This window comes from Nothobranchius furzeri, chromosome 3 (assembly GCF_043380555.1).
Source record: "Nothobranchius furzeri strain GRZ-AD chromosome 3, NfurGRZ-RIMD1, whole genome shotgun sequence".
Classification (NCBI taxonomy): Eukaryota; Metazoa; Chordata; class Actinopteri; order Cyprinodontiformes; family Nothobranchiidae; genus Nothobranchius; species Nothobranchius furzeri.
The window spans coordinates 74,167,265-74,182,457 of record NC_091743.1 but is presented as its reverse complement, the minus strand read 5'-3'; the positions used below and the strand labels follow the sequence as shown (position 1 = coordinate 74,182,457).

The window sequence follows — 15,193 nt, the reverse complement described above, 5'->3', positions numbered from 1 at the left end:
CACACACACACACGCGCGCGTGCGTGCGTGTGTGTGTGTGTGTGTGTAAAATTATAGTGCCTCTCAAGGTAAAAGTCACAAGGTGCTTCACAAAAACAAAAAAATCCTTCTTTTTTTTCTTTTACTATTGTGCAAAGTTTCTGTTGTGATGTTCGCTAGAGCGACTTAGAAAAACTCTTACACTGGAGCTAATTCAGTTGCAAACATTACGAGCATCATCCCTGTGAGTGTATGAACTGAGAAGTTGCTTGTTTATTTTACTAAAGTTTAAATTATTACAAAAACAGTTCAGTGTAGTGTTATTCCAATTATTCTAAATTACTAGATAGATAGATAGATAGATAGATAGATAGATAGATAGATAGATAGATAGATAGATAGATAGATAGATAGATGATAGATAGATAGATAGATAGATAGATAGATAGATAGATAGATAGATAGATAGATAGATAGATAGATAGATAGATAGATATGTCACAGTGACGTACCGGTTTCTCGCCAGCTGGGGGCGGTAGTGTACGAAACCGCCTATAATGTTCAAACATCTAATTATCCTCAGGAAGAAGAATGCTCGTGTGTGAGTGTCAGTCGTGTAGCTAGCTGTAGTTTCTTTTATATGTTTAGATAAAGTCAAGCTATTTTAGGAAAGAGCGTGAAAATGGGGATTTTCCCAGTCGGACGCTGGACCTTAAGGTGGGAATTCCGGATGTTTATGAGTCTGCTGTTGTTGAGGGGGAGTCTGACAGGACTACCAAATATGCTAGCCAAAACTGTCAGGTCGGGTTTTGATCGTCTACCACACAAGCTCGTGAATTTCACTCTGTCTGTTATTTCCTCGGTTTGGTTTCGGTTATCTTGTTTGTGTATTTTGTCGCTAACAGGTTCCTGTTTGTACAACAATGGTGGCCTCCTGCAGCTTTCTGCATATGTTGACAATTTTTCTCTCTTCGCCAACTGGCAGGGTCAAAGGTCATCCGTGGGTTAAGCAAGATTGTAATAGTTCACGATATGTGGTGTAACATGGTTAAAATAGGTCTCAGTCTCAACAGCAACTAACAACTAACCTTATGGATTCAGCTTCTAATGTGGTCATTCACTTTGGGTCCACCCCACACAAATACAGCGAGTTTGATTTCATTTCACTCTTTAAATTTGAGATCCATCCATCTTCTGAACCCGCTTAGTCCACGTAGGGTCGCGGGGGGGGGGGGTGCCTATCTCCAACGGGCAATTAGGCGGGGTACACCCTGGACAGAGAGCCAGTCCATCGCAGGGCAATACAGAGACACACAGGACAAACAATCATGCACACACACACTCACACCTAAGGACAATGTAGACAGACCAATCAACCTAACAGTCATGTTTTTGGACTGTGGGAGGAAGCCGGAGTACCCGGAGAGAACCCATGCATGCACAGGGAGAACATGCAAACTCCATGCAGAAAGATCCCAGGCCGGGAAGCGAACCCAGGACCTTCTTGCTGCAAGGCAACAGCTCTAACCACTGCGCAGCCCTAAATTTGAGATATTTAACTAATTGTTGTGCTGTTCAGGACACTGAAGCAGATTTAGGTCCGCCATGCTTTTAAATATTGGGATTTTTATTTCAGTTGTGCAATTTTCTGACAAAGAATAAAATCCAAGATGTCACTTTTGACAGAGAGATGACAGGTTTGTGACAAAGTTCTGATGAAAAAAATCAAACTCATTAATGACCTCAACGTCAGTGTAAATTATGCAAAGGCTGCTGGTGCTGATTTTTTAATCCCATTTGACTTTACAGGTGGGCTGACACCATGATCCAGGATCCGGCTGAAGGTCCACGTGTTTGATTAAGAAGCTGCTGTCACTGCCGTTGTCATGGGAACGACAACGAGCGAGCCATGTATCTATGACAAATTGTCTGAGAGCATCGACATCCTCCGCCAGTCGGGCTACCGCTACGGCATGTCGGAGAGGGAGATTGAGAGGTTCATCAAGCAGGTCCTGGAGACCAACGAGCCCAGAAGAGAACCTCCTCAGTTCCCGTTACTGAGAGTCACCATCAAGGTCAAATACTGATTTAGTAGGAGCCAAAAGAGAGAATTTTTTCCTGGTGTTTTAATGTTTTTGTTGTCTACAGTTGGTTTTGGCCATATGCCTGCTGCTGGCAGTGGTTATGGCCTTCACGTACCCTCAAAGCGCCCCTCAGCTGGGCCTGGTCAGTCTGGGCTGTTACAACTGGTCGTCCCCTCTCACCCATGTCCGCCTGCTCTCCCTACCCATTGCCAAGAAGTACAACCTGCGAGGTGGGTTTGAAGATGTTTCTGACAAATTTTTCTTAGTTTGAAGAACACTTGAGGATGTGTTGCAGCTTTAAATTGTGTCAGTCTGCCAGATGTACGTAATGGCCTGGTATCTACCAGCAGAAGCACGGTTATTAGGCTATTCTACCTCCACGAGATCGCTTTTCAGCATAAACAACGGCCGCATTTGCTGCACAGTCCGATTCTCAAAAACAGCTAGTATCATTCATATCTAATGTGAGCTTGTGGCTGCCCTAATATCCAGACAAAAGCAACATATTTATAAGTGCAACACATCAATAACTTGCAGAGAAGTAACAATCCAAGTCAAGTTTATGTCCGTGTCACAGGTTTCCATGAGTGGTGGAGTGCCGGTTCTCTCAGGCAGAGTGTGGTCAACTGTTCCGGGTGTGCAGAGATCTCCTCGGTGCTGGAAGTCCCAGAGAGCCTCAGGGGGACCGTGACTCTGCGACGGGGGCCACAGCTCATCCTGCTGAAGGTCAGAGCTGGATGAGAGGCCACCTGAAGTTTGCTTGATGTTTTTAAAAGCATTTGTCTCCGTGTCTTCTTGGAGTTATTTTTGTCCAAATATAATTTGGAGTCTCCTGGAGATGAATGAATGTAAAATAGGTTTCTACGAGTGAGCTGTTGGCTCAGACTTGTGAAACGTATCTCCCTGCAGGGTGGAGAGTCTCTCAGCATCCAGCGGCAGCAGCTGGAGGAGCTCTACTTGGCCTATCCAGACTCCATGTCCATCCTGCTGGAGGAAGATGACGGTCAGCAAAACCAGAACCAAGGTCTTCCTCAGGGTCCTGCTAACTTCACCCTGCTCTGGTATGAATCTGGGTTTAATGATGTTGATGTTTCACTTCTTCTTAGGACTTCAGACAATTATTTCATTAACAAGAGCAAAGAACCCTTTAAAGCCCCAAATATCTAATCAGTTGGAGAACACAAGCAAAGCTTGAGGAAACGAGGAAAGTCTCTCCAGGCTCTTTCCTGATGTGAACACAGGAAAACCTGTTGGTCTTGTTTAAAATCACTTTAGAGGCAGTTTCATGGCGGCTTTAATGTTTGTTTTCCGTCAGGAGGTTCAGCTCTGGGACCAGGGAGAAGGTATTGAGGTGGCTTTTCCCAAAGGCAGAAGTCTGCCCCCTGCTGGACAGTGCTGGGACCATCCTGCAGCGCTGCCTGGTCACCCACAGCACCAACTCCCAGAGCAAGGTGAGCCCGGCTGTTGTCCTTTGGAATCGTAGGATGTCCAAGGAAGTTCTCGCCTTTGCCAAATTCTGTTCCTAAGGTCCAGGTCTTTGGTGGTGACCTGCTGTTTGTTTCAGGGCGTCGGGGTTCTGGGGTGGTTGGTGGTGGGAGAGGGACTCCCGACGGTCCGAGTTCTGCCGGTTCAGCGGTGCCAGAAACACTGCAGCTCCTTTAACCTGTGGCTCTCACCTGGAGACATGGGTAGCCTTCACATTCTTTATATGAAGAATTCCCATACTGTTTAATGATTTATTAACATTTTCTGTTTCTTGTTGAATTTAACTGACTCACCACCGATGCGGCCATCTCCGGGACCTGTGCAGTGTACGCGGACCCTCGGTACTGGCAGATGGAGCTCTTCCCTGGACGCGGTCAGAATATCATCTGTGATGGATCGGCCTTTTAGCCTTCAGGCAGGGAGGAGCTCAGGACTGACACGTGGGTATGAGCGTGTTGCCTTTTGACACCACCGGCCTCTTATGGACCTAGCGCTGAGACGCAACCCCTGAGAACTGAATCCCACTGCACATAAGACCTCACTCTGGAACACCGGACCTCCTGCAGGTTACCCCAATGGTCGAGGATTAAAGACTCACTTTGTCTTTTTGCTAAGTTGTTGAAAATCATCCATGTTTGTGCCACAGCTTTAAGCACTTAAGGAAGAATGAACAGAGGAAGCTGAATCGGTCTCAGAATGCAGAATCACTGCCACTGCTTACAACAAAGCAAGTTCACTGCTCAAATCATCTCCCGATTAAACTAAAATGGATTTTAGCGCCAAAGTCCCAAAAATATCTCCAAGAACGAGGGACGGAACAGCAGGCAGAGAAATCACAGTGATGATTATCCTTTAGGGTGTTGAAGAGGTGATGCGGGATGGGGCAGGGGGCTTTCAGCAGGACGCCATATTTTATCTTCTGCTGGTACCAGCTGCTGCTGCAGACACACACACACGCTCTGATATTAAAGGGTCAGAACACATTTTTGGTGCAGAACCCAAAGCACTTGCTGCACGTTTTACTTGTGCATATTTAAATTAGACGTTGATCTTTAATTAAATCAAATCTTTAATGGATTTTATGTAAGAGAAGGCCATAGACCAGTGGTTCTGGTCCAGCGTGTTTTAGGCCCTGTCCACACGTAGCCGGGGATCTGCCAAAACGTAGATATTTTTCTACGTTTTGGCCTGTCATCCACATGAAAACGGAGTTTTTTCACACGAAAACGGATCTTTTTAAAAACTCCGGCCAAAGTGAAGATCTGCGTTTTCTCCGTTTTGGGTGTCTGCATGTGGACAGACAAAACCGGAGTTTTAAGGTCAGCAACGTCACTTTCCGCGACAAAAAAAATGCTGACATCACGTGTGCGACCTGTGTTTACACTAGCCGACAGCATGGATGCCCTCAGAGCTGCGCTCGCTTCATCAATTGTCCAAGCGCTTTTTGCTTGTTTGTTTTTGCAAGCGGAATTACTGCTCCTTGCGGAAGACCACAGACGAAGGGCGAAGTTAAGAACGGGGGAAGTACTGCCGCCTACAGGTCTGGCATGTCCTTAACAATGTATTTATCCGGGTACGTGTGGACAGTTTTATTTTTAAACGAGGTGGTGTGGATGCAAGTTTTTGGAGGGGTGGGAAACCCGGCTACGTGTGGACTAGGCCATAGTTTTAACCCTGCTTCAACACACCTGATTTCAATCCGGCTTCTGCAAGCCTAATGAGCTGCTGAACAATTGAGTCAACCACAGAATCAAGTGTGTTGGAGCAGAGAAGCCATCAACGGGCTGGATACTGGCCCTCCAGGCCCAGAATCGAACACCCCTTCTATTGTGTGCATCAGACAGAAACTCGTGGAACATTTTCTTCTGATTTCAGTCGAAACAAAGTTTGGTGATTCTGATCAAAAATGGTGATCTGTTTTGGCAGAAAAGCTCTTCATATTTTTCTGCAGCGACTCCCTATAGAAATCTGAGTCTGGACCTTGTTGAGATCTGGTTCACACATGAAACCAACTTTTTAAACTCTTGTCCCCTCAGGGCCTCCGTAGCCCTGAGTCTTTCACCATGTGACTCAAACTCTCTCTCTATTCTTCTGTAAATAAGTCAAATCCTTGATTTGAACAGAAATCTGTTGTAATATATTTTATCCAAGTTTTAGGAGAAGGTCTCAGTGGAGAACATATTTTGTGCGTTGTTTAGAATTAGGCGGAATGACGTTTGCCAAAGTTAAATAGAAGTTTTATGTATTTTAAAGGCCTTTAAACCCGACATTATAGCTAAAGCAGAATAAAATAATATATTTGCATAGAGTTGATACTTTTGAGGAACAATTAAATCAAGTCTGGCTTCTTTTTGTGTGGCATTTTTGTTAAATGGGATTTGAGCTGACGGATGGAGTGTTTTCCTGCATAGATAATTTAACCAGCATGCAATTGATCATTTATGTGTCAGAAACTACAGCAGGAACCGTCTTCAGTTTGATCTATTCACTGCTTTTCTGATTTCTGTCATTTTATCTTAATACAGAAATATTTTATAAATGAATCCTGGGTTATTTTAGCCATTAGGAAGAAAACAAATCAACATTTCACCTCACACTTTAGGAGAATGGAGACCTGGTCACCAGGGAATCTTTTCTGTTACACGGAAGATGATTTGGTTCACTGAGAAGAATTAACGTGAGACTTCTGACTTTAATCTCAAAATTATTGAAGTCAGAATTCTCTCTTTTATTTCATATCAGTGGCCCCAATCCTCTTCCGTACCTGTTGTTTCTATATATTCACAAATGTTTGGGTTCATCAAATAAAACTTAGAATCATCGTGGCACAAACAGCACGTTTGTTTTTATTCGACTGATCTTGAGTTCAGTAGAAAACAGAAAAGTACAAAGAGCAAACGTTTCACCTTGTAAAACAGTTTTAACAGCACCTATTTCAAATATTCACATTTTAAAGAGTAAAATAATCATAAATACAGTTAAAAGTTGTTTGTATAGTTTTCTTTTATGGGTGGTTACAGTTTGGAGCCTGATGTGGATCATTTCTGATTATGATCCATCAGAGTAATGAATGTAATCCCTGTAAATGAAAGTGTGTCTTAGAAAAACTGTTTAGCAAACATGAAATTTAAGTGCGAATGCTTTAAAACAGATAAATGAGTGCTCTTAATGATTGGTGCCCAGTAAACTTGGATAAATCCCAGTTATCACCTTTAATAAAAGGCACACAGTGCAGGTAAGTTGTCAGTATTTAAGTGAAAATTGTAAAAGTTACTAAAACATCTCTCCACCTTTATGTTTGGAGATCCCCTTTAAGAAAAACGTCTGATTCAGGTGAACTCACCTGCAGCTGCCACCCCTGAACCTGAATACACACGGCACAGCTGAACGGAGAACACACTTGGGCTCCCCGAGCTTTTAAAAAGTCACCAGAGTCCCCAAACAAAGAGCGGTAAATGTCAAAAGAAAAGCGCAAATATGGACGTAGAAGCAGGCGTGAAGGTGTCATGTGGTTCCTGACAGCAGCGGAGAGGTCTCTGAGGGCACGTTACGCTGAGAGGCTTGGAAGTCTTCACGTGGCGAGTTGTACAGGTGGCTGCTCAGCAAGACGATTTCTGCTCGCATTTTTATTTTCTTCACACAAAAGAAGATCAGTTGATAAAATTAGCAAAATGTAGCATCAAATAAAATGGGAGCTTTGATTTCGGCTTCATGGAGACAAAAATCAGGCAAAATACCTGAAAGTCTCTGATGTAAGTGAGGAAGAAGCTAATGAAGGAGAAGGCCAGAGACCATTCAGACACCGTGCTGAACATGTGGGCTGTGTAACCCTGAAGGGAGCAGAAAACAGGTGTTCGTGTTTGTTAAATATCTATTGATTAGAGATCGTACGACTCCAAAATCCTTCCATTTCTAACCCTGAGTGTGTTTTAGCATCTAGATAACTACTGACCGGCTCTCCTGGGGTCCAGTGGAGTTTATGCGGTACGTCGATGCCTCGGAGAATGCTGTACATGATGACGGATGAAACGAACACTGAAGAACCGTTAAGGATTAAAGCTGAAACACACAATGAGGCGTATAAATGAGTAAAGACTCTGGACTGTCAGGATACTGCTGATGATGCTGCTCAGGGTCCAGAGTCCGATGCACAGGCGAACCGCAAACACGGTCCTGCTGTGGACGTGGGGGTGCATGTAGAGTGACATCACCGTCTGAATCACGATGTAGAGAGCCCCAACCCCGAAGGTCAGCACGGCACCCACCAGGTGCATCGAGAACAGAGTGGTCTTCTGCTCAGACAGAAACACACACACACACACAAGACTGAAACATGGTCAGATGTGTGTGAGCTGACCCCAGAACAGCTGTACTTACCTGGAAGTTGGCCACCACACACATCCCGAAGGAGCTGGTCCAGCCCAACACCAGACCCGCGAGGTTGAGTTTCTGAACACAGGCTTCATCCTCACCAGTGAGAGCCTCCACCTGCTTGTAACGCACGTACACCGTGGCTATGCCTGCAAACGGCAACGACACATCCTGTTTTTATCCTCTGTGCACACACAGACCTGGGCCCTCGTTCATTAAACGTTTGTAGAAACTGTACTAAATTCCTTCCTACAGATGAAATTCAGAATGTGTGTATGAACGGTCAAAAACCCGATTTATGAAATGTGCGGTGGCCTTGCGTACGCATGTTCCTCCGCACTCGCCTGATGATAAATCCCACCTGTGCATACCCAGGTGCTCGTGTCCTTTCTCGTTCATTTACATACGGAAACACCCTCAATTAACCATATTTGGCCATGCTATGTCTTCAGCACCTGAGGGGATTCCCTGGGTATTTCCCCCCAAAAATGAAACTTAATTGACAGAGAGATGGAGACACTGGCTTCTAAACGCGGTCGGGACAGAGGAGAGGTTCCCATCAGAAATAAATTAATATGATAAATCATAGAGTAACAGGTTTCATTTACATTTAAGGAGTAATTTTGTTTGGAGTTCATTTGAAAACGTCTGAGTGCAGCCTCTTCTGAGCGGTCATTCAGACTGGTTACCTTGACAACGGGTGTGTGATCGGGGAGCAGAAGAGGTTCTGGGGGGTGGTTTTAGAATCAATTATGCAAAAAAGCTGTTTGTTCCACTGAAAAAATTATTTAATGTGCAAAATACTTTGTGGACATGGAACATGTGGATGACTGAGACCTTCAGTACTGCAGTTCCCCCGTTCTACCACTAGATGCTGTTTGTAAGCATGATCAGAGCTGTTCTTATGTTTAGGAACATTTCTACGCACAAGTACAAATTGGTAAATACCACACAATGCGTAAAGTCGGTCCTACGCACTGATCTGTCCGTAAGTATGGTTGGTATGGGTTGGCCTATCAGGATCTGCTCTGGAGTGGTTCTCCTCTTATCTGTCTGAGCGCTCCTTCTCTGTGGCCGTCTCCAAGTTTAGGTCCTCCACCACCTTCCTCAACAAGGTGGTGTCCCACAAGGTTCTGTGCTGGGGCCTCTGCTCTTCCTCCTCTATCTGCTTCTTCAGCACATCCTGAGCTCCTTCAAAGGAATCTCCTACCATCTTTGTGCAGATGACATCCAACCGTACATCCCCTTTAAGCCCCATGAGATGTCTAAGCTTCTCTCCCTCTCCCTCTCCCTCTCCCTCTCCCTCTCCCTCTCCCTCTCCCTCTCCCTCTCCCTCTCTCTCTCTCTCTCTCTCTCTCTCTCTCTCTCTCTCTCTCTCTCTCTCTCTCTCTCTCTCTCTCTCTCTCTCTCTCTCTCTCTCTCTCTCTCTCTCTCTCTCTCTCTCTCTCTCTCTCTCTCTCTCTCTCTCTCTCTCTCTCTCTCTCTCTCTCTCTCTCTCTCTCTCTCTCTCTCTCTCTCTCTCTCTCTCTCTCTCTCTCTCTCTCTCTCTCTCTCTCTCTCTCTCTCTCTCTCTCATCAAATTTTGGTATTTTTTTTCTCATTTTAAACATATTTTAATAAATTATTTTTTATTTTTTTTATACTTTAATGCGTCTGTGTGAAGCACCTCGTGATTTTTATATGAAGTTGCTATATAAAAGATTGTTTTCTTTCTTCCTTTCATTTGATAAGTGAGGGCCATGGACTTATTTAAAAATTCTCAAATTTAAAAATAATGATTTTTGATTAACTTTTCATCTTTAATTTAAAAAAATCACAGCTGTTGCAAAACAAATAACTTATGTGCATCATTAAATATCAATATTACTGCCATACATACAGAAGTTACACAGAAATCACATTTTAAAATCCTTTACAACAAAATCATCTATTTTCAAAATATGTGTGATATTTAGATAATCACCTTAACTTTGTAGAATAACTGACTTGTAATGGTGTGTGTGTGTGTTGTTACCTAAAAAGGCCGACACATCCAGCATGATCCCAAACACACATCTCTCTGGAGCCATAGTTCCTGTGTCACTACAACACACACGTTGAAGAACACAAGCTGCTAAATTTGATTGATCTAAAAGGAAATAAACAACAAATACAGCTTTTTTTTCCTGCCCACTAAAACCTTTTATGAGACTCAGAAAAAGTCAGAAATAAGTGAACCCTATTGAAACATTGACCCTTATCTTGACATCACAGATGTGGTCTGCACTGAAATATAAAGTTAGTTTGTTACATCCATGTTTGATCACGTCTGAAGGAAGCTCATAAGACATTTGTCTTTTGGAAGAGGGTTGTTTTCATTTTACAGCATAACTTGTTTGTTCAGTAACATAAATGTTTCTGATGCTACAACAATTAGATCTTCTTAAGAGAACATTTATAGATAATCTGGAGTAATGATGTAGTGATGAGGGCCTCAGTGATCTTCTAGACTCTGACCTGATGTAGGGTACCAGAGGGTCCACATGGTCCAGAACCACCGCTGTGATGTAAGCGAAAACGAAGGACGCCACCGTCCAGACGACCAGAGCGGCAGGCAGGAGACAGAGACCCTGCTGGAACCACCACATGGTGCCCTCACCTCTCACTAAGTGTCCTGTATGAAACATCATCATTACCATAATCACCACCATCATCTTCATCACTATCATCCCCATCATCATCAGTATTATCATCATCATCATCAGTATCAATTGAGAAGTGATTCATTTTATACACTGATGTCGACTTCAAATTAAAAGTCGTGTCTATGTCTTTATTTAGTTTAGAAAAGTCACAGATAATGTTTAAGTGGTTATCATTATTATTTATGGAGGACGGTTAGGCCACTTAAAAGGAAAGGAATTCTGATTTTAATCTCACAAATCTGAGATTAAAATCAGTTTTTTTTAAATTCAGTGGCTCCATGGACGTAATTTTCACTTTAGAAGTGGGGGGGACATGGGGGGGGGGGTATCTTTACAGTATGTTCTAATGGGAAACAGGCTTCAACACAAACGGTTGTTTTCTGCTTGGTCCTACAGCTCAACCAGTGTCAATTAAATATAGCGTATTATTTTTGGATGGTAAAAAGTGCAGGGGTCAAAACTTGACTTTGGAAAAAGTGGGGGGGACATGTCCCCCCCCCAAAATTACGTCCATGAGTGGCTCTAATCCTCTTCCAAAACTGTGATAATTATTATCTTTAGATGAAACACATCCGCTTTGACTGAAACTCACCTGATTATCTTTGAGTATCAGTCAGGTGTCACTACTTAGCCTCTGCAAAAGATCATCAGACATTCTTCAGTGGTCGTCTTAAAACTGGGAAGCTGTTCTAGAACATCTCAAAAATGTCTCCATTAACTTAATGTCATTCATCATTAGTGCTCCTTTCAGAACATCACTGGGATCCGTACACTGGCCCTCACTCCTCTTACAGGATGGCATCAGGTGATATAAAAAACAACCAAGCCCAAAACTCCTTCGTAATTTACTCTCCAGGATTATTGCCAAAGCCCTCACCATGTAAACTCGCCTCTCATCACATTATCAGCCTTCAGTGCCTTTCTGATCAGTGTGCTTCAGACAGTGTGACAGCGGTGTTTATGTTTGAAATTGTTCAAGCGTTTTATCCTTTTGCAACATGCTTGCCTTCATGCTTTCTGCCTCTTGGACAGGCTGCCGTCGTAAATGAAAACAGGTTGTCAACCAACTCACCTGGTTAAATAAATAAGTATTATTAGTAGTATTTATTTGATTAGCATTCAAATATCTCCATACAGAATAAAGACCACATATAAAATAGCATGGGACAAGGCCAAACTAAAGGCTGAAGCACAGGCTTAACCCTTCTAACAAAACTCATTTAGCATGCAGCTTGTGTACATAAGGCTCGAAGTAAATAAACAAACAAGTGCTCTTAAGGTTTGTCACCCAGTCTTAAACATCAACTGTTATTTATTATGGGAAATAGTGATGCACCGATATGAAATATCTGGGCCGATACAGATATTAAGATCACTGTTAAGGCCGATATCTATATACTGACATTAATGCTTCTAAAATCAGCCGATTTTGTATAGAATAAAAATTATTAAAGCAGAATTTGTTATTTTGTACACACACCACACACATTTACGCTTTACAATCACTGTGACATGACTAAACAGATACACATCGCCCCCTCACCCTCTGAAACAGGCAAACAAACAATGACAAGATGGAAAAAATATTGGTTGATGATATCAGCCCTTTTTTTTTATCGGACAGATACCGATATGTTAAAAAATGACCAACATCGGCCGATACCGATATTGATGCCGATATATTGTCCATCCCTAATGAGAAACTCAAAGAACACAAGCAGTTTATTATTATTATAACAGTAAAGCAACGCAAGTATGATAAAGTGCAACCAAGCAAGAAGAAAACATAAAACCATGAACTCAAGGATGGGCATTTTGGCACCTGTGACAGACAAATAATCCAGCAATTATAAATCAAAGATTTGGAAATTATAAAGCAACAACATGGATTTATTCAAGATGGTACCAACATCTTTAGAGGAAACAAGATGCATAGACATTTTAACATGCTTGAACGCTCCAGGAGTTTTAAAATGATTTCTGTTTGACTTTGAGACCATTAAAGTTTCACTTCCTGTTCCTCGGAAAGGAAACCGTAGAAATCCAAGAACATCTGAACTTTTACTGCAAGAAAACTACCATAAAACAAGCATTTAACGGATTATGTGAATAAAACGTGACCTTTAACAAGGAAATGCGATGTAATATTTAAGTGAATTAACTTGATTACATTCTGGAAGCCTCTGGTGAAAGCATGACGCTTCTAAAGTTAACTAAACGCTCTTGCTACTAAAGATTTTATTCCAACTTCAGCTAACAACCGGAGGATGATCGTGCTCATCGCGTCTTCCAGGGATTATAATCTCTCTCTGTGTGTCACAACTACATGAACAAGTGACTTAAAGATAAAAATGTTTGCACGAACCTTCTATGGTTTCCGAGACCCCCCCTCCAGGAGAAAAACATCGATTTACTCTCCTTAGAAATTTCATAACCTCAGTGCGCTTCCTTGTTCACTGACGTACGCATGCGCACTTGCTTCCAAAGACGGGAGTTCTGTCCTGAATTCTGACTCGCAGGCAAACCGTCCGACTATTACAGGTGCACAGCAACACTTACATATTAGTTACACATTTATTATAATTTATAAGGAAAAGGCAGCGCTGCTTGTATTCACACACCCGTTTTAGCAGAAGAAAATAATAAATGGGCAAATAAAGCTACGTTAGTAATCAGGTCAGTGTAATAAAACACAAACAGACCAGGAACTTCCCTTCTTACACCCCAACCAGACTAATGATCTGCTAAGATTTGCCATTGCCAGACATCATATTTGGATATTTCTCTGAAACAAATACAGAAATTATCTATTTTATTATGGTTATCGACTCTTCTTGAGGACATCACCCTGTTAGTGCAAAACTACAAATCTGTACCAGTAAAACTTAATATTCAGTTAGCATTGTGGATGCAAATATGGACTAATGAGTTAATTAAATAAATGCATGTTCTTAGTTGTGTCTACTGTAACCCATCTGTGTGTTAACAGGAAGTGAAGCCATATGATTGACATTTAAGACACAAGTCAGTTTCCAGGTAGGAGAATGAAGTTTATTTGCATTGTTAGGTGAAGCAGAGATTGTCAGGTGATGCGGTTTACTCCTGTCAGCTAAGAACATGCCTTTAAACTCACTAGTGAAATACCTGAGCTTGGCAGTCTGGCCAAGAGAAACAAATGGTAATACAAGCCTCCAAGAGCAGAAACACTCAACCTTCTCAGTGAGAAAAGGAGTCACTTCTGTACAAAACTACTTAAAATGTGTTTAAGGCAAACTTTCACTTGACAGAATGAGAATGGACCTGACGTCAGAACCGGTAAGAACACAAGCCACGGACTCTCCACATATTAACTGTACAGTGTAACACATGCAGCTCAGGGATCTGTTCGTGTAACACTGAAAATAAAGACTAAATAAAACATACTGAGTCCAAGTTTTTTTACAGGTGAGATTTTCCCAGACAGGAAGTTTGTAAATCCCGGATGGCTCAGGTCACCCAAACCACAATCAGTCTTTATCAGAAGTCATTTCCTGTTTGTCAAAGATTGTCCTGATTTTTGTCTTCAGGCAAGACTTTAAATGAAACCAAATTTAGTTTGAAATTATTAAGGCCTGGATCTTTTCTTCACATTTCCTCTAAATCAATCAAAATTCTTTTAAACTGTCGTGATGGTCAGCCTAATTTAGAAATAGTGTTACGTTTTTCACATTTATCAATAGTAAAGTTTAGTCCTTGGTCACTTTTTAACTGGTTGTTTCATGTTATGGTAAAATACTTTTTAACTTGGTTTTGCTTTTTAAATTCAAAGTCAGTTCTTAAATCTTACTTTGATTCATTAGCAAACAAAACCGATTTAGTTCATTTTTATTGTCTGCAACAGATTCTCCCCTCGGAAATCACATTTTTTACATTTTTCCTCCAAACACTTATTTGAATCCTTTTAAAATCGTTGTGATCTAAAATATTCTAGACATGTTTCCCATTGAACGGATTAAAGAGGAAACCTTTATTGTGATTTGGTTGAAGTGATCTTTTAACACTCGGAGGACAACGGTCTCTTTCTGCCGAACGCTTCTAAACATTAAGTCATCATGGCAGATCTGAAACTACAGAGGCAACAGGATGTGTAACGTAAATATAAACAGGCACCGTGTACAGAAGCAATAAATGTATCTGCTACTAATCTGCTCTTTAACCAACGCAGTCACGTTAAACGTGACCTCGACAGGATTTATGCTAAATAAGGTTTAAGTTTGATCAGATCCTCAGTCACCACGTCAAAAACAGCAAGGTCATCATGTGACCTCGTCTCCTGTGCATTCATTCACATGTGCATGTGTGTGTTTGGGGGGGAAGGGTGTGTGTGTGTGTGTGTGTGGGGGGGGTGATATGTCATAACACTGATCATGTTTCACAGCTGAGATGAAGAAGCCTAACACCTGAAACAACACGTAGTGTGTGTGGAGCCTCGTTTCCTTGTCAACAAATTTCATGAAGAGACTTTTAACCACATCGTGTGACTTTTCTACATCGTCTTGTTGGTTTAGACTCAAAAACGTTTTAATCTTCTTCAAAGGTAGGGGACAAGCA

The 15,193-nt window shown here is 42.0% G+C and overlaps 2 protein-coding genes across 2 annotated transcripts; one reads left to right on the top strand and one right to left on the bottom strand.

Moving 5' to 3' along the window:
* The first annotated feature begins 546 nt into the window (after positions 1-546).
* Positions 547-4,181, top strand: c3h6orf89 (chromosome 3 C6orf89 homolog). The gene is made up of 8 exons (XM_015958485.3): positions 547-696; positions 1,789-2,054; positions 2,128-2,293; positions 2,641-2,789; positions 2,973-3,124; positions 3,379-3,514; positions 3,628-3,751; positions 3,874-4,181. The coding sequence occupies exons 2-8, from the start codon at positions 1,866-1,868 to the stop codon at positions 3,954-3,956; spliced, it is 999 nt and encodes a 332-aa protein (XP_015813971.1). The 5' UTR covers positions 547-696; positions 1,789-1,865; the 3' UTR covers positions 3,957-4,181.
* Positions 4,182-6,365: 2,184 nt separating this feature from the next.
* On the bottom strand, positions 6,366-13,086 carry dram2b (DNA-damage regulated autophagy modulator 2b). The gene is made up of 9 exons (XM_015958486.3): positions 12,969-13,086; positions 11,196-11,237; positions 10,416-10,572; positions 9,934-10,001; positions 7,926-8,068; positions 7,663-7,840; positions 7,501-7,583; positions 7,286-7,378; positions 6,366-7,181 (listed from the first exon to the last, which is right to left on the bottom strand). The coding sequence occupies exons 3-9, from the start codon at positions 10,544-10,546 to the stop codon at positions 7,053-7,055; spliced, it is 825 nt and encodes a 274-aa protein (XP_015813972.1). The 5' UTR covers positions 10,547-10,572; positions 11,196-11,237; positions 12,969-13,086; the 3' UTR covers positions 6,366-7,052.
* Between the last annotated feature and the right edge of the window lie 2,107 nt (positions 13,087-15,193).

Coding starts and splice junctions, on each gene's coding strand:
- c3h6orf89 (XM_015958485.3), top strand. CDS start 1,866: ATGGGAACGACAACGAGCGAGCCATGTATCTATGACAAATTGTCTGAG. Junction 2,294..2,640: donor CAAGAAGTACAACCTGCGAG/GTGGGTTTGAAG, acceptor TCCGTGTCACAG/GTTTCCATGAGTGGTGGAGT. Junction 2,790..2,972: donor CACAGCTCATCCTGCTGAAG/GTCAGAGCTGGA, acceptor ATCTCCCTGCAG/GGTGGAGAGTCTCTCAGCAT.
- dram2b (XM_015958486.3), bottom strand. CDS start 10,546: ATGTGGTGGTTCCAGCAGGGTCTCTGTCTCCTGCCTGCCGCTCTGGTC. Junction 7,379..7,500: donor ACTGGACCCCAGGAGAGCCG/GTCAGTAGTTAT, acceptor TGCTCCCTTCAG/GGTTACACAGCCCACATGTT. Junction 7,182..7,285: donor CTTACATCAGAGACTTTCAG/GTATTTTGCCTG, acceptor TTTTGTGTGAAG/AAAATAAAAATGCGAGCAGA.